Source organism: Oncorhynchus tshawytscha, linkage group LG19 (assembly GCF_018296145.1).
Source record: "Oncorhynchus tshawytscha isolate Ot180627B linkage group LG19, Otsh_v2.0, whole genome shotgun sequence".
In the NCBI taxonomy this organism is placed as follows: domain Eukaryota; kingdom Metazoa; phylum Chordata; class Actinopteri; order Salmoniformes; family Salmonidae; genus Oncorhynchus; species Oncorhynchus tshawytscha.
In genome coordinates this window covers 14,293,281-14,318,059 of record NC_056447.1, presented here as the reverse complement: position 1 = coordinate 14,318,059, position 24,779 = coordinate 14,293,281, and the positions used below count along the sequence as shown (strand labels likewise).

Genomic DNA, 24,779 nt, shown 5'->3' with positions numbered 1-24,779 from the left:
TCAAGCGTATGGGTGAAATGATTGAATAACATGTATGTTTACATTTATTTTGCAACCTGACCGGGGAGGTTTGCATGTCATGCCCATACGCATCGTGATATATTTCACTGTATGAAAAGAGGAGCGCCTGTCTCTTATTTTTGGAGATTGGAAAATATGACATTTTCATTAAAGACATGATAAGTAAATTGTTTCAAGTGATAATAGAACATGTTTTTTTAAGTTACTTTTTCCTCAACTTGTTTCTCTAACTTTAAATTAGGTTAAACTAGCTTGCACTGCAGAGCAGCTATATCTATCTAGCAAAAAAAAACTAGGCTAGGTTGAAGATACCAATGTAGCTAGCAACCTCCACCTAAAAATTATTATTAAAAACATTTCATTACCATCACAATAAACTTAACGGGAGGCAACAGTCATATAATATAATTGGCTTAGCAGCCAATGTGTATTATTTAACATTACTATTAAAATAGTACTCACTTATATGAATGGGTAATGGTTTACAAGTTGCTAGCTATTCCATAAAGCCATCACCGAAAGCCACATATTTTCATCTTCTGTGGTTTGGCAACTTCCTGTTCTTCGATGGACTCTGGCTGGACAGAAGACGACGCAAAGTTTGAACAATTTCAAAGTATGCAGTATACGTCTAGCAATGGAGCCTTTAACCGCAAGGAGGCGTTGCTATTACAATTATGGGTAATGTGAACAAGGCTTCAGGCGATTTCAACTAGAGAGGAAGAGGCGACGTGAAAGGTTTTACTCCACCCAAATCTGTCCACGAAAATAAGCCCAGGCAGTGAGGAATTTTTGTATGGAGGTCAATGAGAGTGTGTCAAATTTGGTAAACAGAAAATAGCTAATTTGCTATGTGAGGCTTATTTGATTTAATAGAAGTTTCATAATTGATGGGTTGTTACGAATGCACTGATATAAGTGGACATTTAGGCTATTTTGAAAAAAACAACTTCATATCGGAGTTGTCATAAATATAGATAGAGGACTCATTATGGCTTTAACCCGTTATAGCATGGACATTGCCATTGAAGGCTTCCACCATTTTAAAGTCGTCAGCTGGATGGGGATTGCTATGAGTTGAGAGCAATCAGCCAATGAAGAAGCAAATGGACTACTTTAAAATGGAGATATACTCAATGGCCTTGCCCATGCTGTCACAGACGCAAGAACGGCACAGATACAAAGAGGAGTCCTCTTTCGATCACGAAGGCCTGTTGTTCACACAAGTATCTGCCCTCTCATTAGCTAGAATGGTCCCACCTGATCTCGTCTCCTCCTGCCTGCTTTCCATCTTTGAGGACATGTATTTCCATTGTTAGAGCGGTCACTTGACTATCTTGTCAATATAATAGACAATCTTTGCTTCAATACTGGATTGCTTTAATGGTTGTTTAGCAACAAAACTAATCTGTGCACAACTACAGTATGGGGCAAAACAGACGGGTTGGGCTTAGAATGTTCACATGTACACTATATTTTGTTTCCAATGTTTATTGAAAACATAAATAAAGTTGCACAATGAGCACTTGTTGTCTCTGAAATACATCTAGCTAGAGGATTTTAGCCATGTTAATATAGATGTGTCATCAGTCAAAACAACTCAAAACAAGACATGTTATCAAGATCAACATTTTTAAATGTAACCTTTTATTTAACTAGGCAAGTCAGTTAAGAACAAATTCTTATTTACAATGACGGCCTACTCTGGCCAAATCCGGACGACGCTGGGCCAATTGTGGCCGCCCTATGGGACTCCCAATCCCAGCCAGATGTGATACAGCCTGGATTCGTACCAGGCATTATAGTGACACCTCTCGCACTGAGATGCAGTGCCTTAGACCGTTGGCCACTCGGGAGCCCAGATAACACGATAAGATAAAACGAGCCACTTACAATTCCCCACATGGCAGTTTCTAGTCATCACAATAACAACAGAATCACAACAACACACATCCTCCTGCCCCATTGAAGCGTGCACATCGTTTTAATCAAAATGCAGACATATTGTCTCGAACATGTGAATTTTCATGTGCCTTAACAACAAACTTGTATGCTATCTGTAAATACAAATACAATTATTAAATTACGAGCTTTGTTGGTTAAGCCACAGAAAAAGTTAGCAGCCTTTCAACTAGCCATGATTGTCTGAGATAATGAGTGGGCTGGACATGCCGAGAGAAGATTGGTCAACTATATTGAATGTCGTTTGTCTATTTGAGCTTGTCAGACTGTGTTGTGAATCCTGTCGAATGCGGCTTTAACCTTTTTGGGATAGGGGGCAGCATTTTCACTTTTGGATGAATAGCGTGCCCAGAGTGAACTGCCTCCTACTCTGTCCCAGATGGTAATATATGCATGTTATTATTAGTATTGGATAGAAAACACTCTGAAGTTTCTAAAACTGTTTGAATGATGTCTGTTAGTATAACAGAACTCATATGGCAGGCGAAAACCTGAGAAAGAATCCAACCAGGAAGTGGGGTTTGTAGTTTTTCAAAGCTTGGCCTACCGAATACTCAGTGTCTATGGAGTCAAGTTGCACTTCCTACGGCTTCCACTAGATGTCAACAATCTTTAGAAACTTGTTTCAGGCTTCTGCTATAAAGGAGGGGGGAATGGGAGCTGAATGAGTCATGGGTCTAGCTGAGTGTCTCAAGCTCGTGACGTACGCTCCCGACAGAGTTAGCACTCGTTCCAGTGCTTTTCTTCAGACAATGAAATTCTCTGGTTGGAACCTTATTGATGATTTATGTTAACATCCTAAAGATTGATTCCATACATCGTTTGACTTGTTTTTACGACCTGTAATGGCACTTTTAGAGTTTTTGTCTGGACGAAGTGCCCGCGCCTCATGAAGATGGATTACTGGGCTGAACACGCTAACAACAAGTGGCTAAATGATGGACTTTATGGAACAAATCAGTAATTTATTGTCGAACTGTGATTCCTGAGAGTGCCTTCTGATGAAGATCATCAAAGGTAAGTGAATATTTATAGTGTTATTTATAACTTCTGTTGACTCCAACATGGCGGATATTTCTTTGTCTGGATTGGGCTCTGAGCGCCGTTCTCAGATTACGTTTTTTCCGTAAGGTTTTTTTGAAATCTGACACAACGGTTGCATTAAAACCTCTTGGTGTTAGGAGGCAGTATTTTCATTTTTGGAAAAAAAAACGTTCCCGTTTTAAATGGGATATTTTGTCAGGAAAAGATGCTAGAATATGCATATAATTGACAGCTTTGGATAGAAAACACTCTAACGTTTCCAAAACTGTAAAGATATTGTCTGTGAGTATAACAGAACTGATGTTGCAGGCGAAAGCCTGAGAAAAATCCAATCTGGAAGTGCCCCAGGTTTTGAAAGCGCTGTGTTCCAATGACTCCCTATTCAGCTGTGAATGTACCATCAACAAGCTTACGCTTTCTACGTATTCCCCAAGGTGTCTACAGCATTGTGACGTAGTTTTACGTATTTCTGTTGAAGAATAGCCATAGGCAGCCACATTGCGTAAGTGGTCACATGGTGGCTCCGAGAGAGATTCTCGCGTAAAATACAGAGGTAGCCATTACTCCAATCGGTCAGAGTGAAAAACTAATTGTCCCGACTGATATATTATCGAATAGATATTAGAAAAACACCTTGAGGATGGATTCTAAACAACGTTTGCCATGTTTCTGTCGATATTATGGAGCTAATTTGGAATATTTTTCGGCGTTGTGGTGACTGCAATTTCCGGGCGATTTCTCAGCCAAACGTGAAGAACAAATGGAGCTATTTCGCCTACAAAAATAATCTTTTGGGAAAAAATTAACTTTGGCTGTCTACCCGGGAGTCTCGTGAGTGAAAACATCCGAAGTTCATCAATGGTAAACGATTTAATTTGATTGCTTTTCTGATTTCCGTGATAAGTTTGCCTGCTAAGCAAGGCATAATGCTATGCTAGGCTATGATAAACGTACACAAATGCTTGTCTAGCGTTGGCTGTAAAGCATATTTTGAAAATCTGAGATGACAGGGTGATTAACAAAAGGCTAAGCTGTGTTCCAATATATTTCACTTGTGATTTTCATGAATAGGAAGATTTTCTAGGAAGATTCATGTCCGTTGCGTTATGCTAATTAGTGTCAGATGACGATAACGGTCCCGTTCATGGGCTGGGCGTCACTACAGGTTAAGGATAAGTCTATCTTTAATTCTGTGAATAACACTTGTATTTTTATCAATGCTTATTATGAATATTTCTGCAAAATCTGCAAATTTTGGAATCAAAATATTACTGCACGTAACGCACCAATGTAAACTGAGATTTTTGGATATAAATATGCACATTATCGAACAAAACATACATGTATTGTGTAACTTGATGTCCTATGAGTGTCATCTGATGAAGATCATCAAATGTTAGTGATTCATTTTATCTCTATTTCTGCTTTTTGTGACTCCTATCTTTGGCTGGAAAATGGCTGTGTGTTTTTTTTAACTTGGCTATGACCTAACATAATCATATGTTGTGCTTTCGCTGTAAAGCATTTTTGAAATCGGACACGATAGGTAGATTAACAAGATGTTTATTTTTCATTTGCTCTATTGGACTTTGTGAAAGTTACATATTTGTAAAAAAAGATATTTTAGAATTTCGCGCGCTGCCTTTTCAGCGGAATGTTGTCGAGGGGTTCCGCTAGCGGAACGCCTGCCCTAGAAAGGTTTTAAAACATGTATTGTGTAGTGCAGCTGCATAAGTGTTGCTCTCCACTTTTTGGAGGATCAAGTTTTGAAATCTGTGGAATTAGAGTATGATAGCTAAAGAAATGGAGAAAACAGCTGTCTCCGGATTACGTCTTCAAACTAAGTTCAACCGTGGTATGGCATTCCTGACAGGGAGACACGTCCATAATGCATGTTGATGTATACAGGTAAGGTAGTCTAGCATTAGCTAGCTTCCTTTTCAGATATTACACCTTTCTAGTTTTGAAATAAAGTGGTTTCATTTCAAGCTAAAGTGTACTGTTAGCTAGCTAGCTATCGTTAGCTGGCTGGCTCCCTAGCTGACATTATTATTTGTTTCCCAGAGCCGTTTGCTTTTCTAGTTAGAGCCTAGTGTTAGCTAGCTAACATTGGACCTGGTTGGTTAGCTCCCAGCACTCTTGTTGTTTAACTAGCTAATGTTAGCTGGCTGGCACGTTAGCTAACGTTACGTGATGTGTGTGATCTTAAATGTTGTTTACCTAGCTAGGTTCCTTGTTTAGTTATATGTCTTAAGCTAAAGTGTACTGTTAGCTAGCTAGCTAACGTTAGCTGGCTGGCTCCCTAGCAGACGTTATTATTCATTACCCAGAGCTGTTAGAGCCTAATGTTAGGAAGTGTTGCACTTAGGCATTGTTGGCACTTTGTTCATTGTTGTTTAACTATCTAACGTTAGCAGGCTGGCTCGTTAGCTAATGTTACGTGACGTGTGTACAACACCCATTGAATATGGCCGGTGTCAGTAAACGTCTGCAAAAGGTCATAATGAAATTGTTGCCAGCAGAGCTGGTTAGGCGTGTTTTCATGTTATCCAGAAGTAAAGAAATTATCGCCCAGAGCATCAAGTGTGCGCTCTGAGCAAAATGAGATGGGTGGGGCTAAAGCTTAAGAGGGTGTGAACGATGCTGAATGGTTGTAGACAAAGAAAAGCTCTTCACTAGATACCAAAACATTCAAAGGCGATATTCTGAAAAGTGAGTTTACAAGTTGATCAACTTTCAAAGCAGAATGACTTTCCCATTGTTCCTCAAATGCAGTGTACGATATACCATTTTGTAGCTCTGTGTCTCTACTTTTATCCAATGTAAAAAAATATATTAAAAAATCACATTTTATCCAGGTGGTAAGTCACATAGTGGCAGTTAATTTGAAAAATTAATGGAATCATTACGCCTGGCTAGCCAGCTAACACACATACAGTGCAGATAAATTCTTAAAATGTCTTATTCTACACTTTTATCACAGCACTTCAAACCATGGTTGACCAACTCCCTGACCAAAATGGCTGACCTATAGAGGTCAGTGGGGTGGGCCATGTTCTAACATATAATAGTGTCATATTCAGTCACATGCAATGCCACTTTGTAAAGATATGGAAAATTATTTTTCTCTGAATCCCAGACACACTAACATGCCTACACGGCAATGGTATGTGTAACATGTCATACCAGTACAAATGGATGTCTGTAGCATGCTTGCTCCACATCAATTGAAGTTCTCTCTCAATTATTAGCTAGTTGTATTGTAAGATGTGGCATACACTTCTCAAATCAATTCAGATAGTTTAGGCTAATAGTAGCAGTGTGCATCTTATTTCAACCCTTTGTTGTTAGCTTTTCCCAACTGTCAGGTTTCAGGAACGAGACAAGTTGTTATAGTAATGTGGGACTGTAATTGAAGGACTTTTATTATGATAGTGGATGCTGTGGCTCTGTCTATAAAGAGCAGGGGTTTCTGGGATAGCTTCAGTTTAGAGTTTGGTGTCGTAGCATGTGCCAGCGCTCTGATCATGTGATTTATCCTTATTTTATTTGTCCCCTGAAGATGTGTGGTTGCTCTTATTGAACCTTCGAGTCTATATCTGAAGTCGCAGTGTCCATGGATTGTCATTCTTTACCCCGGGCCTTACAGTAGCTGAACGGTCTGTCTCATGCGCTATGAGACATGAATATCAAGTACTGTAAATAGAAAATAAAACAGAGATTCCAATGTGTATGGTTATAGCCTAGGCCTGTAGGCCTAGTGTTTCCCCAAATGCATTTAGCAATGGCGAGCCACTGCTTTGGTCCAGGGTAGGCCATTGGTCCAGGGTAGGCCATCATTGTAAAGATGAGTTTGTTCTTAACTGACTTGCCTAGTTAAATAAAGGTTCAATAAAACATTTATTTGTCTCACTCCCTCCTACAAAAACAAACAGCTAACTATACCCACCGAAACAGATGAAGAATTATTTGAAACCTGTTTGACTAAATTGCATATAGTGTCATCTTTGCAATCTTTTACTTTCAACATCCTAAATAAATAAACAATAGTTTATGATGCATTGAATCTGTAAACTGTTGTGCCACATACAGTACTTAGACTTCTTACCATCTATAATAAAGTAATCTGAATATGGGTCTTGAAGTGTGTGTAACCTATATAGTCTTTATGGTTATAATCTGACCCATCTATGATCATATTCATGAATATCTTTTATGCACTCTATCCTGTCTGATTATCCATCAGTCTGACCAAGAGTGCATTCGAAAAGTATTTAGACCCCTTGACTTTTTCCATATTTTGTTATGTTACAGCCATATTGTAAAATAGATGACATTGTTTCCCACCTCATCTACACACAATACCCCATAATGAAAAGCAAAAACAGGTTTTTAGAAACATTTGCTAATTTATAAACAAACAACAAGTGAAATCACATTTACCTAAGATCCTATCAAGCTCTGTCAGGTTGGATGGAGAGCGTTGCAGCACAGCTATTTTCAGGTCTCCAGAGATGTTCGATGAGGTTCAAGTCTGGGCTTTGACTGGGCCACTCAAGGACATTCAGAGACTTGTTCCGAAGCCACTCCTGCATTGTCTTGGCTTAGTGCTTAGGGTCGTTGTCCTGTTAGAAGGTGAACCTTTGCCCCAGTCTGAGGTCCTGAGCGCTCTGGAGTGGACAGGTTTTCATCAAGGATCTCCCAGTCCCTGCCGCTGAAAAACATCCCCACAGCATGATGCTGCCACCAACATGCTTCACCATAGGGATGGTGCCAGGTTTCCTCCAGACGTGGCGCATGGCTTTCAGGCCAAAGAGTTCAATCAATCTTGGTTTCATCAGACCAGAGAATATAGTTTCTCATGGTCTGAGTCCTTCAGGTGCCTTTTGGAAAACTCCAAGCGGGCTGTCATGTGCCTTTTTTCCGAAGAGTGGCATCCATCTGGCCTCTCTACCATAAAGAGCTGATTGGTGGATTGCTGCAGAGATATTTGTCCTTCTGGATGGTTCTCCCATCTCCACAGAGGAACTCTAGAGCTCTGTCAGAATGACCATCAGGTTCTTGGTCACCTCCCTGACCAAGGCCCTTCTCCCCCGATTGCTCAGTTTGTCGGGGCGGCCAATTCTAGGAAGAGTCTTGGTGTTTCCAAACCTCTTCCATTTAAGAATGATACTGTGTTTTTGGGAACCTTCAATACTGCAGAAATGTTTTGGTACCCTTCCCCAGATCTGTGCCTAAACACAATCCTGTCTCAGAGCTCTGCGGACAAGTCCTTCGACCTCATGGCTTGGTTTTTGCTCTGACATGCACTGTCAACTTTGGGACCTTATATAGACAGGTGTGTGCCTTTCTAAATCATGTCCAATCAATTGAATTTTCCACAGGTGGACTCCAACCAAGTTGTAGAAACATCTCAAGAATAATAAATGGAAACAGGATGCATGTGAACTCAATTTTGAGTCTCAAAGCAAATGGTCTGAATGCTTATGTAAATAAAGTATTTATGTTTTTATTTGTAATAGATTAGGCAAAAATGTATAAAATCAGTTTTTGCTTTGTCATTATGGGGTATTGTGTGTAGATTGAAGATTGATGAGGATTTTTTAAATATATGTTTTAGAATAAGGCTGTAACGTTACAAAATGTGGAAAAGTCAAGGGGTCTGAATACTTTATGAATGCACTGTACATATGCACTGTACAAATGCACACCATGAACTGTATGTGTGTGTGTGTGTGTGTGTGTGTGTGTGTGTGTGTGTGTGTGTGTGTGTGTGTGTGTGTGTGTGTGTGTGTGTGTGTAATGGGAGGCCTGCAACTGTGTCACACAATTCATTATGGAAACTCCCAAGAGGTGATTATTAGGTAGACCGTATGTGTGTGTTTGAGAAAAAGAGAGTAATGAAGACAGAGACTGAGCGGGAGAGAGAGATGATGTTCCGGACCAATTGTATCCTATTTGTTGCCCTGCTCCTCTCTCTCTCTCTCTCTCTCTCTCTCTCTCTCTCTCTCTCTCTTTCTCTGAATCTTTCTCGATCTAATACTTGCTGCATTTACTAAATCTTATAGGGAAATTGTTTTATTTGTTGTTTTTGTCTCTGAACAGTTGTTGTGTTTTGTATGTTTTCTCTTTATCTGTCTATCTGATATGTCACTGAAGTATCAGGAGTTTTGTCAAAATAAGCTACTCCTACTACCTCTATTTTGTGCACCAGGTGGGAGCCTCCACCACCGAGATGTCCAAGGTTGATACAGTTATTTCTCTGCTGACTGGGCGGGCGTTGGAATGGGCTACGGCCATCTGGCAGAGGAGGAGCTGGATTCGTATCAGGAGTTCATGGCTCTGTTCAGAAGTATCTTCGATCATCCATCGGAGGGCAGAGAGAGGGGTGAGCGCCTACTCCAATTACGGCAAGAGGAACAGACTGCTGTTGAGTACGCACTCACCTTCCGGACAGTAGCAGCATCCAGCAGATGGAATGAGCCGGCGCTTTGTACGCTCTTCCAAAGAGGTCTGCGTGAGGAGGTTCAGACGGAACTGGTCTGTTGAGACGACAACCTCTCCTTGGACACACTCATCGCGATGGCCATTAATCTGGATAAACTACTTCGGGAGCGTCCCTCTGTGAACACTTTGGATCAGAGCCTGAACCCATGGAGGTAGGGGTCACACGTCTCCCCAAGGCGGAATGACGCAGATGGAGACAGCTGGGGCTCTGTCTCTATTGTGGTCAAGGAGGGCACTAGCTCCAGCAGTGTCCGGTACATCCCAACTCAGGATTCGACAAGCGCATAGGAAGGTCACGTGATCTTCCACATGCAGGGGCAGGCGTGAGTATCCCCTCTTTATCACTTTCTGCCAAACCCTTTTTGGTGTCGATCACACTAGTTGACTGTCCCTCATGTACTGTTTCTACAGCATTAGTGGATTCCGGTTCCGCGGGGAACTGTATTGACCAGACCCTTGCCTCCTCTCTTAACATCACCTCATACTGGCTCTCCTCTCCTTTCCCGGTTCAAGCCCTCGACAATTGGGCATTAGGATCCGGGACCATCATACACATCACCAGACCACTCACCCTCACCATGGAGTCCATCCATCAGGAGAACATTCCCTTCATCACCAGTGCACCAGCTCACAAGATCATTTCCGGCCTCCCTTAGCTTCAACGCCATAACTCCACCATCTCATGGTCAAGGATGGAAATCACGGGCTAGGCACCCGAATGCTGGAGGACCTGCTTTCCCGTTGCCTGTGGTTCCACGTCGGAGTCCTGTGGTTGCCCTTCAGCCCAACATCCTGGAGGTATACCAGGACCTGCGGGAGGTATTTTCTGAAACCTGCGCCACCTCTCTCACTCCACATGGCCCCTGGGACTGTGCCATCGACCTGCCCCAGTGCAGACGCATCTACCCTCTGTCGGTGGCTGGAACAAAAGCCATGGAGGAGTACATCCATGAGGCGCTCCAACGAGGTTTCATCTGCATGTCCACTTCTCCTGCGTCTGCAGCCTTCTGCTTCGTGGCCAGGAAGGATGGAGGGTTACGCCCGTGTATTGTTTTTGCCCATGTATTGACTACAGAGGACAATGTGATCACCACCAAGTACCGCTACCCTCTGCCGGCAGCTATCGAACAGCTCTGCAGGGCCCGGTTCTTTACCAAATTGGACATGCGGAGTGCATACAATCTCATCTGCATCCGGGAGGGGGATGAATGGAAGACAGCTTTTAGCACAATGTCTGGTCACTAGGAGTACTTGGTGATGCCATTTGGCTTAGCCAATGCTCCGTCAGTGTTCCAGGCATTCCTCAACAAGGTGTTCAGGGACATGCTCGGACTCCAGGTTGTTGTGTATATCGACAACCTCCTGGTCTACATGACTACCTTGGAGGATCACATCACTCACGTCCGAGTAGTCCTGGAATGCCTCCTGGCTAACCAACTATTTGTCAAGGCTGAGAAGTGCCAGTTTCATCAGGAGGTTGTCTCCTTCCGAGGCTACCAAATCAGCCTGCAAGGAGTGAAGATGGACATCAAGAAGGTAGATGAGGTCAGGTCATGGCCAGTCCCAACCACCATAAAGGGGTACAACGGTTTTTGGGGTTTCATCAGGAACTTCAGCTCCATCTCCGCTCCTCTCACATCTGATGAGGCCTTCGGTATCCTTAAGGGATGTTTGACCATTTCACACCCAGATCCCACAATATCCTTTGTGGTGGAGGTGGATGCTTCAGAGGTGGGCGTGGAGGCAGTTTTGTCTCAACGACAAGGTAATCCACAAAAATTGTATCCGTGCATATTACTTTAAGAAGCTGTCCCCTACAGAGAGGAATTATGACATCGGCGATTGAGGGCACCAAGGACTTATTCGTCATCCTCAACGACCATCGGAACCTGTACATGCAGACAGCGAGGAGGCTGAATCTGCGCCAAGCAAGGTGGGGCCTATTATTTACAAGATTTGACTTCACGCTGACCTATCGCCCAGGCTCAAAGAACACCAAAGCCGTTGTCCCATCTCTGCAATTCGGGAGAGATGGGATCCTGTCCAGAGTTCACCCATAATCCCTACCTCTCAAGTTGTAGCCTCTGTGGTCTGGGACGTAGATGTTGACATTAGCCAGGCTCTGGAGAGGGAGCCTGCACCCACTACCTGTCCTCCTGAGCACATCTACATTCCCACGGGGATAAGGGATCGGCTGCTGACCTGGGCACACACAGCTGTCGTTGCTGGACATCCAGGTATTTCTCGTACTACTCAATCTATCTCTGAGAAGTAATCGTGGCCTACCTTGGCGCAGGACGTTATTCGCTACGTCAACTCCTGTTCCGTGTATGCTCAAACCAAATCTCCCCCTGCACGCTCCAGCATGGCCACTTCTTCCCCTTCCCATGCTTCAGTATCCCTGGACTCATCTATGCATTGACTTTGTCACTAATCTTGCCTCTGACGGTTTAACCACCATTTTGGTGGTTGTGGATAGATTTTCCAAATCCTGTTTCATCCCTCTCTCTGTTCTTCCTTCTGCTCTTCATGTTGCTGAGGCACTATTTCAGCAGGTCTTCTGACATTAAGGACTACCGGAGGACATCGTCTCTGAACGTGGCCCCCAATTCACATTACGGGTATGGAGAGCCTTGGTGGAGAAGCTCGGGGTCACTGTCAGCCTCACTTCCAGGTATAGGCCTCAGTCTAATGGGCAGGTGGAGGGGATGAACCAGGAGCTGGGGAGGTTCCTGAAGAGTCACTGCCAGGACCGGCAGGGAGAGTGGGCCTGATTTCTTCCATGGGCGGAGTATGCCCAAAATTCGTTAATTCACTCCTCCACCGGGCTGGGATCTTTTATTTGATTTAATCTCATGAAACATGGGACCAACATTTGATCTTGCGTTTATATTTTTGTGTAGCATATATTTTTAAGTGTAGCTTAAAAAAAATGGACTAGAATTGCAGTAGTGCTGGGTAGTATACCATATTTTACGATATACCGGTATTGATGCATGGACCGGTTAGGGTTTTTACATGACCTATTTACATTTTTTTTTACCCCTCTTCTCCCCAATTTCTTGATATCCTATTGGTAGTTACGCCCATCACAGTTTTCAGCTGTGCTAACATATAATTGCAAAAGGGTTTTATAATAATCCATTTTTCTTTTAAAATTATAAACTTGGATTAGCTAACACAATGTGCCATTGGAACACAGGAGTGATAATTGCTGATAATGGGCCTCTGTACTCCTATGTAGATATTCCATTACAAATCTGCAGTTTCCAGCTACAATAGTCATTTACAACATTAACAATGTCTATACTGTATTGCTGATCAATTAGATTTTCTTGAAAAACAAGGACATTTCTAAGTGACCCCAAACTGTATGCATGTGCCCATCTCAGTGAACTAGTCCATTGTGGAGGGCGACATCAATTTATGCTTGATCCAAACATGTGTTTGGAGGCTCCATATGGAGGGGTGAAGCAATTGCAGAGGCCAAATTGAACTACGTGCCATAAACCTCCCAATTTTTGTAACAATGCAGAGGGCTCTGTATATCTCCGCATTGACATGATTGGTTGACGGTAGTTGGGGGCGGTACATCCTGTAGAACACAAACTCACTTCCTTGACAACAACTCTGCACTGCTCCGTGAAGCGCAAGAAGTGTGAATGCCCTGACTTCTGCAGAGGCCATATCACCGTAAATGCTGCATGGCCAATGCAGACGTCAGATTGACCATGCGCCGAGATGCACAATGCACTTCTCTCTCCAGAATGCCTCTCCCGCCAATTTGTGCACATTCATTGTTTCATAACTTACTTGTGTGATTTGTTTGCATTTGATTGTTAGTGTATATCAATTCCCCATCACATATATCACCTGTAGTACATTTACCATGAATTCCTATAATTTCTCATCTACAATGTTTGTTACTTTGGTTATGGTAATTTATGTTAATTCATTCATTATTATTATTCCAGTCTTCCTGTTGTCATTGTCAGAGTGGACACGTTGTTTGCAGAGTGCACAACCTATGCTACACTTGTGAGAAACAAGGTTTGGTTTATTTCATTCCATTTACAAGTTTTGTCAATTTAGTCATTGTCTTTTGTTTGGAGCGCTTCCTGCCAATGTTGAATAAGGACGCGCACGCATAGAAGTAGGCCTATAGGCTACCCGGCCTGCGTAAATGTAGGCACATAAATGTGCCCATTTGGGGACCTGATAGTATTTCTGATTGGCTTAACTCACCACAGCAAGAAGTCTGCTTTTCCAGATCTCTCCCTTTCGATAACCATTCAGCATGAAAGGGAAAAAATGTAATGCTCTGATCCAGTGGAAACATCATAAAATAGGCCTACCTGATTACTTCTTATCAGTGCTGGACTTGGACTGAAATAGGTTCTGGTACTAATTTTGGGTGCTGTTAATGTTTTATACAGTGCCTTGCGAAAGTATTCGGCCCCCTTGAACTTTGCGACCTTTTGCCACATTTCAGGCTTCAAACATAAAGATATAAAACTGTATTTTTTTGTGAAGAATCAGCAACAAGTGGGACACAATCATGAAGTGGAACGACATTTATTGGATATTTCAAACTTTTTTAACAAATCAAAAACTGAAAAATTGGGTGTGCAAAATTATTCAGCCCCTTTACTTTCAGTGCAGCAAATTTCTCTCCAGAAGTTCAGTGAGGATCTCTGAATGATCCAATGTTGACCTAAATGACTAATGATGATAAATACAATCCACCTGTGTGTAATCAAGTCTCCGTATAAATGCACCTGCACTGTGATAGTCTCAGAGGTCCGTTAAAAGCGCAGAGAGCATCATGAAGAACAAGGAACACACCAGGCAGGTCCGAGATACTGTTGTGAAGAAGTTTAAAGCCGGATTTGGATACAAAAAGATTTCCCAAGCTTTAAACATCCCAAGGAGCACTGTGCAAGCGATAATATTGAAATGGAAGGAGTATCAGACCACTGCAAATCTACCAAGACCTGGCCGTCCCTCTAAACTTTCAGCTCATACAAGGAGAAGACTGATCAGAGATGCAGCCAAGAGGCCCATGATCACTCTGGATGAACTGCAGAGATCTACAGCTGGGGTGGGAGACTCTGTCCATAGGACAACAATCAGTCGTATATTGCACAAATCTGGCCTTTATGGAAGAGTGGCAAGAAGAAAGCCATTTCTTAAAGATATCCATAAAAAGTGTCGTTTAAAGTTTGCCACAAGCCACCTGGGAGACACACCAAACATGTGGAAGAAGGTGCTCTGGTCAGATGAAACCAAAATTGAACTTTTTGGCAACAATGCAAAACGTTATGTTTGGCGTAAAAGCAACACAGCTCATCACCCTGAACACACCATCCCCACTGTCAAACATGGTGGTGGCAGCATCATGGTTTGGGCCTGCTTTTCTTCAGCAGGGACAGGGAAGATGGTTAAAATTGATGGGAAGATGGATGGAGCCAAATACAGGACCATTCTGGAAGAAAACCTGATGGAGTCTGCAAAAGACCTGAGACTGGGACGGAGATTTGTCTTCCAACAAGACAATGATCCAAAACATAAAGCAAAATCTACAATGGAATGGTTCAAAATAAACATATCCAGGTGTTAGAATGGCCAAGTCAAAGTCCAGACCTGAATCCAATCGAGAATCTGTGGAAAGAACTGAAAACTGCTGTTCACAAATGCTCTCCATCCAACCTCACTGAGCTCGAGCTGTTTTGCAAGGAGGAATGGGAAAAAATGTCAGTCTCTCGATGTGCAAAACTGATAGAGACATACCCCAAGCGACTTACAGCTGTAATCGCAGCAAAAGGTGGCGCTACAAAGTATTAACTTAAGGGGGCTGAATAATTTTGTCGCTGGGCAATACGGACTTTCAGCTCCCTCCAAAGATTTTCTATTGGGTTCAGGTCTGGAGACTGGCTAGGCCACTGCAGGACCTTGAGATGCTTCTTACGGAGCCACTCCTTAGTTGCCCTGGCTGTGCGTTTCGGGTTGTTGTCATGCTGGAAGACCCAGTCACGACCCATCTTCAATGCTCTTACTGAGGGAAGGAGGTTGTTGGCCATGATCTCGCGATACATGGCCCCATCCATCCTCCCCTCAATATGGTGCAGTCGTCCTGTCCCCTTTGCAGAAAAGCATCCCCAAAGAATGATGTTTCCACCTCCATGCTTCACGGTTGGGATGGTGTTCTTGGGGTTGTACTCATCCTTCTTCTTCCTCCAAGCACGGCGAGTGGAGTTTAGACCAAAAAGCTCTATTTTTGACTCATCAGACCACATGACCTTCTCCGATTCCTCCTCTGGATCATCCAGATGGTCATTGGCAAACTTCAGACGGGCCTGGACATGCGCTGGCTTGAGCAGGGGGACCTTGCCTGCGCTGCAGGATTTTAATCCATGAAGGCGTAGTGTGTTACTAATGGTTTTCTTTGAGACTGTGGTCTCAGCTCTCTTCAGGTCATTGACCAGGTCCTTCCGTGTAGTTCTGGGCTGATCCCATGATCCTCATGATCATTGATGCCCCACGAGGTGAGATCTTGCATGGAGCCCCAGACCGAGGGTGACTGACTGTCATCTTGAACCTCTTCCATTTTCTAATAATTGTGCCAACAGTTGTTGCCTTCACCAAGCTGCTTGCCTATTGTCCTGTAGCCCATCCCATCCTTGTGCAGGTCTACAATTTTATCCCTGATGTCCTTACACAGCTCTCTGGTCTTGGCCATTGTGGAGAGGTTGGAGTCTGTTTGATTGAGTGTGTGGACAGGTGTCTTTGATACAGATAACGAGTTCAAACAGGTGCAGTTAATACAGGTAATGAGTGGAGAACAGGAGGGCTTCTTAAAGAAAAACTAAGAGGTCTGTGAGAGCCGGAATTCTTACTGGTTGGTAGGTGATCAAATACTTATGTCATGCAATAAAATGCAAATTAATTACTTAAAAATCATACAATGTGATTTTCTGGATTTTTGTTTTAGATTCCGTCTCTCACAGTTAAAGTGTACCTATGATTAAAAACAAATCTGCAGTGTATCATATACTTGTTCTCCCCACTGTATATATGTCTATATATGGAAAATATGCATTTTTAAAAAAAAACAATCGATGGGTCGAACGAACAGACGACTTTCGGTCGATGGGGCCGACACAGAATATGCAAAGAAGTAATATGTTAGCTACATGAGAAAACAGTTAATGTAACAGTTAATGTAGCCAAAGATTATAGGGTCCCCCAAAACACTTATTAACACTTTGGTTCCTACCCTGTCACAATAAATCTTCCTTATATTTTCATGATATTTTCAACACTGTATTCAGAGTGCCCACTATTATATTCCTTTAGAGTATAGAATTAAAATAATCATTCTATTTCCATGATTCCAACAGTTCACCCAAGTGTTTTGCTATAAATCGCAAGTCACATCGCAATTGCAACATTTTAGTTAAAAATAAGGCTTAGATTGTTTGCCCATATCGTGCAGCCCTACATGGCAGTGTGGAAATGACCTGAAATGATTGCAGGAAATGCAGACATTTATGAAAAAGCAGGAAATTATTTGGGGTTGAATTGAACAGCATAAAGCAATCAGAATGGAGAAAGACCCATTGAAATCATTTAGAATGTATTTGTTACCACCATAGGGTTACGCACTGTGTGGCCAAGAGGAGGGTCTCTAAAATGTTTGGTCGAAGACCGCTTCAATGGCCATGCCCGCTACCAGCCACCCTCCCACCTTGCTTAAAGTTGCTTATCGCTGATCTGACATGTCTTGGCCGGTCTAAGCTTTGAAGTTTTATCCTTGCTTAGACATATCCAAACATGTTAAATCAGTGCATACTCCAAGGGCAGGAGGACATAAGGAAGCATTTTGACCATTTTCAAACTTATACTATCGCCTAGAGATGTTGTTCCAGCACCACTCCTCACCTAGTCATGTTGTTAAAAAAAGGTATTAGGGTCTACCTTCAATTGGTTTTGTTGAGTGTTTTAGGGGTGACAGTCCAGGCAGCCATGGATGCTGGATGAGGTTTGCCTATCTGTCTTAGAAAATAGACTACAGTGGCAAGAAAAAGTATTTGAACCCTTTGGAATTACCTGGACTTCTGCATAAATTGGTTACAAAAATAGACGAACACAGTCTGCTTAAACTAATAACAAACAAATAATGATATGTTTTTATGTCTTATTGAACACAACGTGTAAACATTCACAGTGCAAGGTGGAAAAAGTATATGAACCCTTGCATTTAATGACTAGTTGACCCTCCTCTGGCAGCAATAACCTCAACCAAATGTTTTCTGGAGTTGCGAATCAGACCTGCACAATGGTCATGAGGAATTTTGGACCATTCCTCTTTACAAAACTGTTTCAGTTCATCAATATTCTTGGGACGTCTGGTGTGAACCACTCTCTTGAGGTCATGCCACAGCATCTCAATCGGGATAAGTCAGAACTCTGACTGGGCCACTCCAGAAGGTCTATTTTCTTCTGTTGAAGCCATTCTGTTGTTGATTTACTTCTGTGTTTTGGGTCGTTGTCCTGTTGCATCACCCAACTTCTGTTGAGATTCAATTCGCGGACAAATAGCCTGTATTGATAAACTTGGGAATTCATTTTCCCGTCGATAATAGCAAGCTGTCCAGGCCCTGATGATGCTCCCTTTACCATACTTTACAGTTGGAATGAGGTTTTGATGTTGGTGTGCTGTGCCTTTTTCTTTCTCCACATAGTGTTGTGTTCCTTCCAAACAACTAAACTTTAGTTTCATCTGTCCACGGAATATTTTGCCAGTAGTGCTGTGTAACATCCAGATGCTCTTTTGCGAACTTCAGATGTGCAGCAGTTTTTTTTGGACAGCAGTGGCTTCTTCCATGTCCTCCCATGAACACCATTCTTGTTTAGAGTTGTATGTGTCCTAGACTCGTCAACAGAGATGTTAGCATATTCCAGAGATTTCTGTAAGTCTTTAGCTGACACTAGGATTCTTCTTAACCTCGTTGATCATTATTGGCTGTGCTCTTGCAGGACGGCCACTCCTAGGGAGAATAGCAACAGTGCTGAACTTTCTCCATTTATAGACAATTTGTCTTACCGTGGACTGATGAACATTAAGGCTTTTAGAGATAGTTTTGTAACCCTTTCCAACTTTATGCATGTCAACAATTCTTAATCTTGTGTCTTCTGAGATCTCTTTTGTTCAAGGTTCACATCAGGCAATGCTTCTTGTAAATAGCAAACTCAAATTTTGTGAGTTTTTTTATAGGGCAGCTTAAAACAACATCTCCAATCTCGTCTCATTGATTGTACTCCAGGTTAGCTGGCCCCAGACTCTAATGAGCTTTTGGAGAAGTCATTAGCCACGGCGTTCGCATACTTTTTCCAACCTACACTGTGAATGTTTAAATTATGTATTCAATACAGACAAGAAAAATACAATAATTTGTGTGTTATTAGTTTAAGCAGACTGTGTTTGTCTGTTGTTGTGACTTAGATGAAGATCTGATCTAATTTTATGACCAATTTATGCAGAAATCCAGGTAATTCCAAAGGGTTCACATAATTTTTCTTGCCACTGTATATACGACAAACCCAGAGATCTGTGATAGTAGATAATATTGTAAAACATACTCCACCAATACGTTTTTGGATAAAAGTTTCATGGCCATGTTAACTGAAATATAATGCATAGCATAGTACCTCTGTAGAACCTTAGACCTTACCTGGGTAATGATCTATGCGATTTACAGGTAATAATTAAATGCCCTGGGCCTTGAGTGAACCTGTAAGGAAATGTGATGGTAAAACTTTACATTGTAAAACTACTCAATCATTTACCAACCAGACTGCAAATGAACTGGCATGCCTAGCTTTATTAGGCCTGCTTCTCCTCGTTCTCCTTGTACCACTGAGTAGCTAGTAGTAGGTTTAAACTGCTTCAGGTTAAGGCTTAACTATTCTATAAAATGAGATGGAGTTCTATCTAGTGAAATGAGATGTGCCTTCACAGTGCATTTGGAAAGTATTCAGACCCATTGACTTTTTCCACATTGTTTTATGTTACAGCCTCTTTCTAAATTGATTACCTAGATTTTTTTAATCATCAATCGACACACAATACCCCCTAATAACAAAAAAACGTTGTTTTTTTGTGCAGATTTATAAAAAAAAAAAAAATTAAACTGTACCATCTACATAAATATTCAGATCCTTTACTCAGTACTTTGTTGAAGCAGATTTGGCAGCAGTTATAGCCTCGAGTCTGGGTATGACGCTACAAGCTTGGCACACCGGTATTTGGGGAGTTTCTCCCATTCCTCTCTGCAGATCCTCTCAAGCTCTGTCAGGTTGGATGGGGAACGTTGCTGCACAGCTATTTCAGGTCTCTCCAGAGATGTTTGATCGGGTTCAAGTCCGGGCTCTGGCTGGGCAACTCAAGGACGTTCAGAGACTTGTCCCAAAGCCACTCCTGCGTTGTCTTGGCTGTGTGCTTAGGGTCATTGTCCTGATGGAAGGTGAACCTTCGCCCCAGTCTGAGGTCTTGAGCGCTCTGGAGCAGGATTTCAACAAGGATCTCTCTGTACTTTGCTCTGTTCATCTTTCCCTCCATCCCGACTAGTCTCCCAGTCCATGCTGCTGAAAAACACCCCCACAGCATGATGCTGCTACGACCATGCTTCACCATAGGGATGGTGCCAGGTTTCACCCATACATGACACTTGGCATTTAGGCCAATCTTGGTTTCATTAGACCAGAGAATCTCTCATGGTCTGAGAGTCTTTATTAAGTGCCTTTTGGCAAACTCCAAGTGGGCTGTCATGTGCCTTTTACTGAGGAATGGCTTCCGTCTGGCCACTCTACCATAAAGGCCTGATTGGTGGAGTGCTGCAGAGATGGTTGTCCTTCAGGAAGTCTCACCCCATCTCCACAGAGGAACCCTAGAGCTTTTTCAGTGCCCTGATCAAGGCCATTCTCCCCGATTGCTCAGTTTGGCCAGGTGGCCAGTTCTAGGAAGAGTCTTTGTGGTTCCAAACTTCTTCCATTTAAGATTGATGGGGGCCACTGTTATTTTTTAAATTTAACTAGACAAGTCAGTTAATAATAATTCTTATTTACCGCCCTATGGGACTCCCAATCACGGCCTGTTGTGAAACAGCCTGGATTCGAACCGGGGTATCTGTAGTGCAGTGCCTTAGACCGTTGCGCCACTTGGGACCTTCAATGCTGCAGAATTGTTTTGGTACCCTTCCCCAGCTCTGTGCCTCGACACAATCCTGTCTCGGAGCTCTATGGACAATTCCTTCAACCTCATGGCTTGGTGTTTGCTCTGACATGCACTGTCAAATGTGGGACCTTATATAGACAGGTGTGTGCCTTTCTGAATCATGTCCCATCAATTGAATTTACCACAAGTGGACTCCTTTCAAGTTGTAGAAACATCTCAAGGATGATCAATGGAAACAGGATACACATGAGCTAAGTTTCAAATCTCACAGCAAAGGGTCTGAATACTTATGTAAATAAGGTATTTCTTTCTTCTATTTCTAGTATATTTGCAAAATATTCTAAACCTGATCGCATTGTCATTATGGGGTATTGTGTGTAGATTGCTGAGGAATTTGTATGTATTTAATCCATTTTAGAATAAGGCTGTAATGTAACAAAATGTGGAAAAAGTCAAGGGGTCTGAATACTTTCCAAAGGCACTGTAGTCTTCTAGACTGAGATTCCACCTCTTGTTGGGGATTAAAAAGAGTGAGGCTGTGTCTCAAATGGCACCCGATTCCCTATTGGGCACCTACAGGGGTCTGGTCAAAAGTAGGTCATCAGGGTTCCCCAACTGACTGAGACTGAGATTCCACCCATGGGCAAATCAACTCCAAGTGATTTACGTTTTGGGTGGACCGTTTAGACATTACAGCACTTTTACATAAAGCTTGTGATTCTACAAACTTGTTGGATGCATTTGCTGTTTGTTTTAAGTGTGCTTCAGATTATTTTGTGCTCAATTGAAATTAATGGTAAATAATGTATTGTGCTATTTTGGAGTCACTTTTATTGTAAATAAGAATAGGACATGTTGCTAAACACTTCTATATTGTGAATGCTACCATGATTATGGACAGTCCTGAATTAATCATGAATAATGATGAATGAGAAGGTTAGACACAGAAATATCATACCCCTAAGACATTCTAAGCTCTCATCATTGCGATAGCAGGGGAGGTTAGCATTTGTTTGGGGGGGACTATGTACACAAAGTGCTCCCAAACCATCTCAATTAGGCTGAGGTTGGGTGATTGTGGAGGCCAGGTCATCTGATGCAGCACTCCATCACTCTCCTTCTTGGTTAAATAGCCCTTACACAGCCTGGAGAGCAGCTCACAGATCACTGCACCTGTACATACTGTAGCTCATCTGTAAATATCCCATCCAATCTACCTCATCCCCATACTGTATTTATTTATTTATCTTGCTCCTTTGCACATTCATCTTCTGCACACCCTACCATTCCAGTGTTGAATTACTATATTGTAATTACTTCGCCACCATGGCCTATTTATTGCCTTACCTCCCTTACCTTACCTCATTTGCACATGCTGTTTATAGATTTTTCTGTATTATTGATTGTATGTTTGTTTTACTCCATGTGTAACTCTGTGTTGTTGTATGTGTCGAACTGCTTTGCTTTATCTTGGCCAGGTCGCAGTTGTAAATGAGAACTTGTTCTCAACTAGCCTACCTGATTAAATAAAGGTGAAATACAAATAAAATAAATAAAAGAGGTCTTCTAACCTCAATGGTATTTCCAGGTTAAATAAAAGGGAAAAATAACTAATCCTATCAATGTGTCATGTCCCCTCCTCCCTTTCTCCTCAGTGACCCTGTACAGCAGCAGTCACCATGGCAGAAGCTCACCAGGCCGTGGCCTTTCAGTTCACTGTCGGGCCTGATGGCATTGACATGCAGCTGTGCCATGAGGCCCTGCGCCAGATATACCTCTCAGGCAAGCACTCCTGGAAGAAGAGGTTCATACGCTTCAAGGTGAGAGTGCACAATTAACTAATTAGCCAATTCAGGCTAATCAGGGCTCAAGACTAACTTTTTCCCCAGGTGGGGAATGCCGCTAACATTTTCTAAAAAATGTAGTCACTCCGTCACGTGATAAGAGAACATTCATTTGTAATAATCGTAACTCATTACAGTGTTACTGAGTTTGTGTGATTCTATAAAAATAAAAATAAAATGTTTCATCAAATATGTCCAAGCAGGAATGCATGACACAATATATTTTGATGTGCAACCTAAACCAGATTGTCATGAATTGCGGGTTGACAATTATTATTTTGTTGGTATATTTTACTCTCAAAATAGGGCCCATGAATTTATGAGATATTTTGTAGATAGATAGATAGATAGATAGATATATTCAGTAGAGATTGATATCTTTTTTGTGTATTAATATCACAAAGGCTAATTTGAGGCTAATTCACCATCTGAGGAAGTGGAAACTTAAAACGCATTAGCTAGATCACTAAATATAATATTCTGCTGGTTAGCAATGTAATTGATTCATTTAACAGTAAATTTAAGGTCCTAAAAAAACTTGGCAGCACACTACCCAATGATGCAATCACCACGAATGGCAGATGCGCGCTTCTGCGTTCCGTATACAGTATATCAATGCCATATGCTACCACTTCGGTAAAAAATGGTGCTATAACACTCAATATTGAGAGATGAGAAGAAAATGGAATCTATGGGAACTTTGGTATTTGATACTTGAATAACTTAAAAATATATATATTCATCTATAGTATAAAAATGTGATATCTGTGTCTATATTGACCTTGAGTTTCTAGTGGATAGACCATATGGTTTAAGAGAAAATACACAAATTACTGAAAAAAGCATCTAATCAACAATGGCATTATTTGAAATTAACTCTGCAACTCTTCCAACTATTGACTTTTTTCACAACTGCCACTAGTTTGGCGCTAAAACAAAGAAATAGTAAAATAAATAAAAGTGTGTAAAAAATAAATAATATAAAGGATATTTCATGCAGAAACCCTCATACTGCATTAAACGCCAATGGTAATTCTCTAAGTTGATGGTTTATAATTAGAATCATTTTTTACAGCTTTGTCATTAGAGTTTTTATTTTAAAATCATATTAGATTATTTTATATATTTTACATGTGATAAGGCCACACAGAGGGCAAGCAATAATTACAGACACCTCTGATAATCTGAAGTACCCCTGAAGGGCCACCAGACGTCTTCTGATAAATTACATAAAATACTTGAAAGTTACCAAAATTCTGGTAGTTTACTGGTAAAATGCAGAAGTTTCCAGTAATATACCCTCCCTTTGCAACCCTATGCTTACCTGTTCCCGAAAAAACAGGAAACAGGTAAGCCTAAGGACTTTTTGCCGTAAGTCCGCATTCTAGGAGGCCATTGCAATCAATATTGGGGAAAGAGGATACCTAGTCAATTGCACAACTGAATGCATTCAAACAAAATGTATCTTCCGCATTTAACCCAACCCCTCTGAATCTGGGAGGTCTGGAGGGCTGCCTTAATCGCTAGGCTAACTGCGAGAGGACGTGAGAGTGGCTCGCTTGCCAGTGAAACAGGCAAAGAGACAGGGCAGACACTTCCATTGCAAGAATCAGGATATTGCACTTCACTGTTTGCTCAAGTCACGGTTTTACCCGCTCAAAAATATTTACGTTTTGAGTCAAGTGATTAGCTAGAATTTGCAGCCTTCACTGATGCCACCATGTAACTCATACATCCTAGTCAAAGGGATGTAAAATGCGACTAAATGGTCACACCCTGGAGCCCCGGGCCTAATTAATCACTCACTCACTCACTCACTAACTGCTTGATGATTGATTGTGAGTGTCACTGACTGTAATGGGAGAAATTCAGCCTCATGACAAATGGAAAGGAATAAGTGACAGGCCTAGTATGAAAAAAATAATAATTAAGAGGCTGTAAATTGACTGTTTGCTGACCCTTAGTTTAATCTTTATTAGTTTGAGATACAGCAATAGTTATCTTTGTCAACTTACTACTGAACCGTAATGGCCCACACATAAGTACACGTCAGTGTTAGTGGATGTTTCCATTCTTTACAGTATGCGGGCGTTTCACCTTATCAGTTTGCAAAGCACACTCTTGAGTCATTAAAAACCCACTCTCTACATAGCAGCCTACAAAGT

The 24,779-nt window shown here is 41.8% G+C and overlaps 1 protein-coding gene across 2 annotated transcripts in view; it reads left to right on the top strand.

The window, feature by feature from the left end:
- cpt1ab (carnitine palmitoyltransferase 1Ab (liver)) overlaps positions 1-24,779 on the top strand; it is a 73,066-nt gene that overhangs the window by 3,979 nt on the left and 44,308 nt on the right. For both annotated transcript variants that reach the window (XM_024379149.2, XM_024379148.2), the window contains exon 2: positions 22,426-22,590. In XM_024379149.2, the coding sequence (XP_024234917.2) occupies positions 22,450-22,590 (141 nt within the window). In that variant the 5' untranslated portion in view covers positions 22,426-22,449. The remainder of the gene's footprint in view (positions 1-22,425; positions 22,591-24,779) is intronic.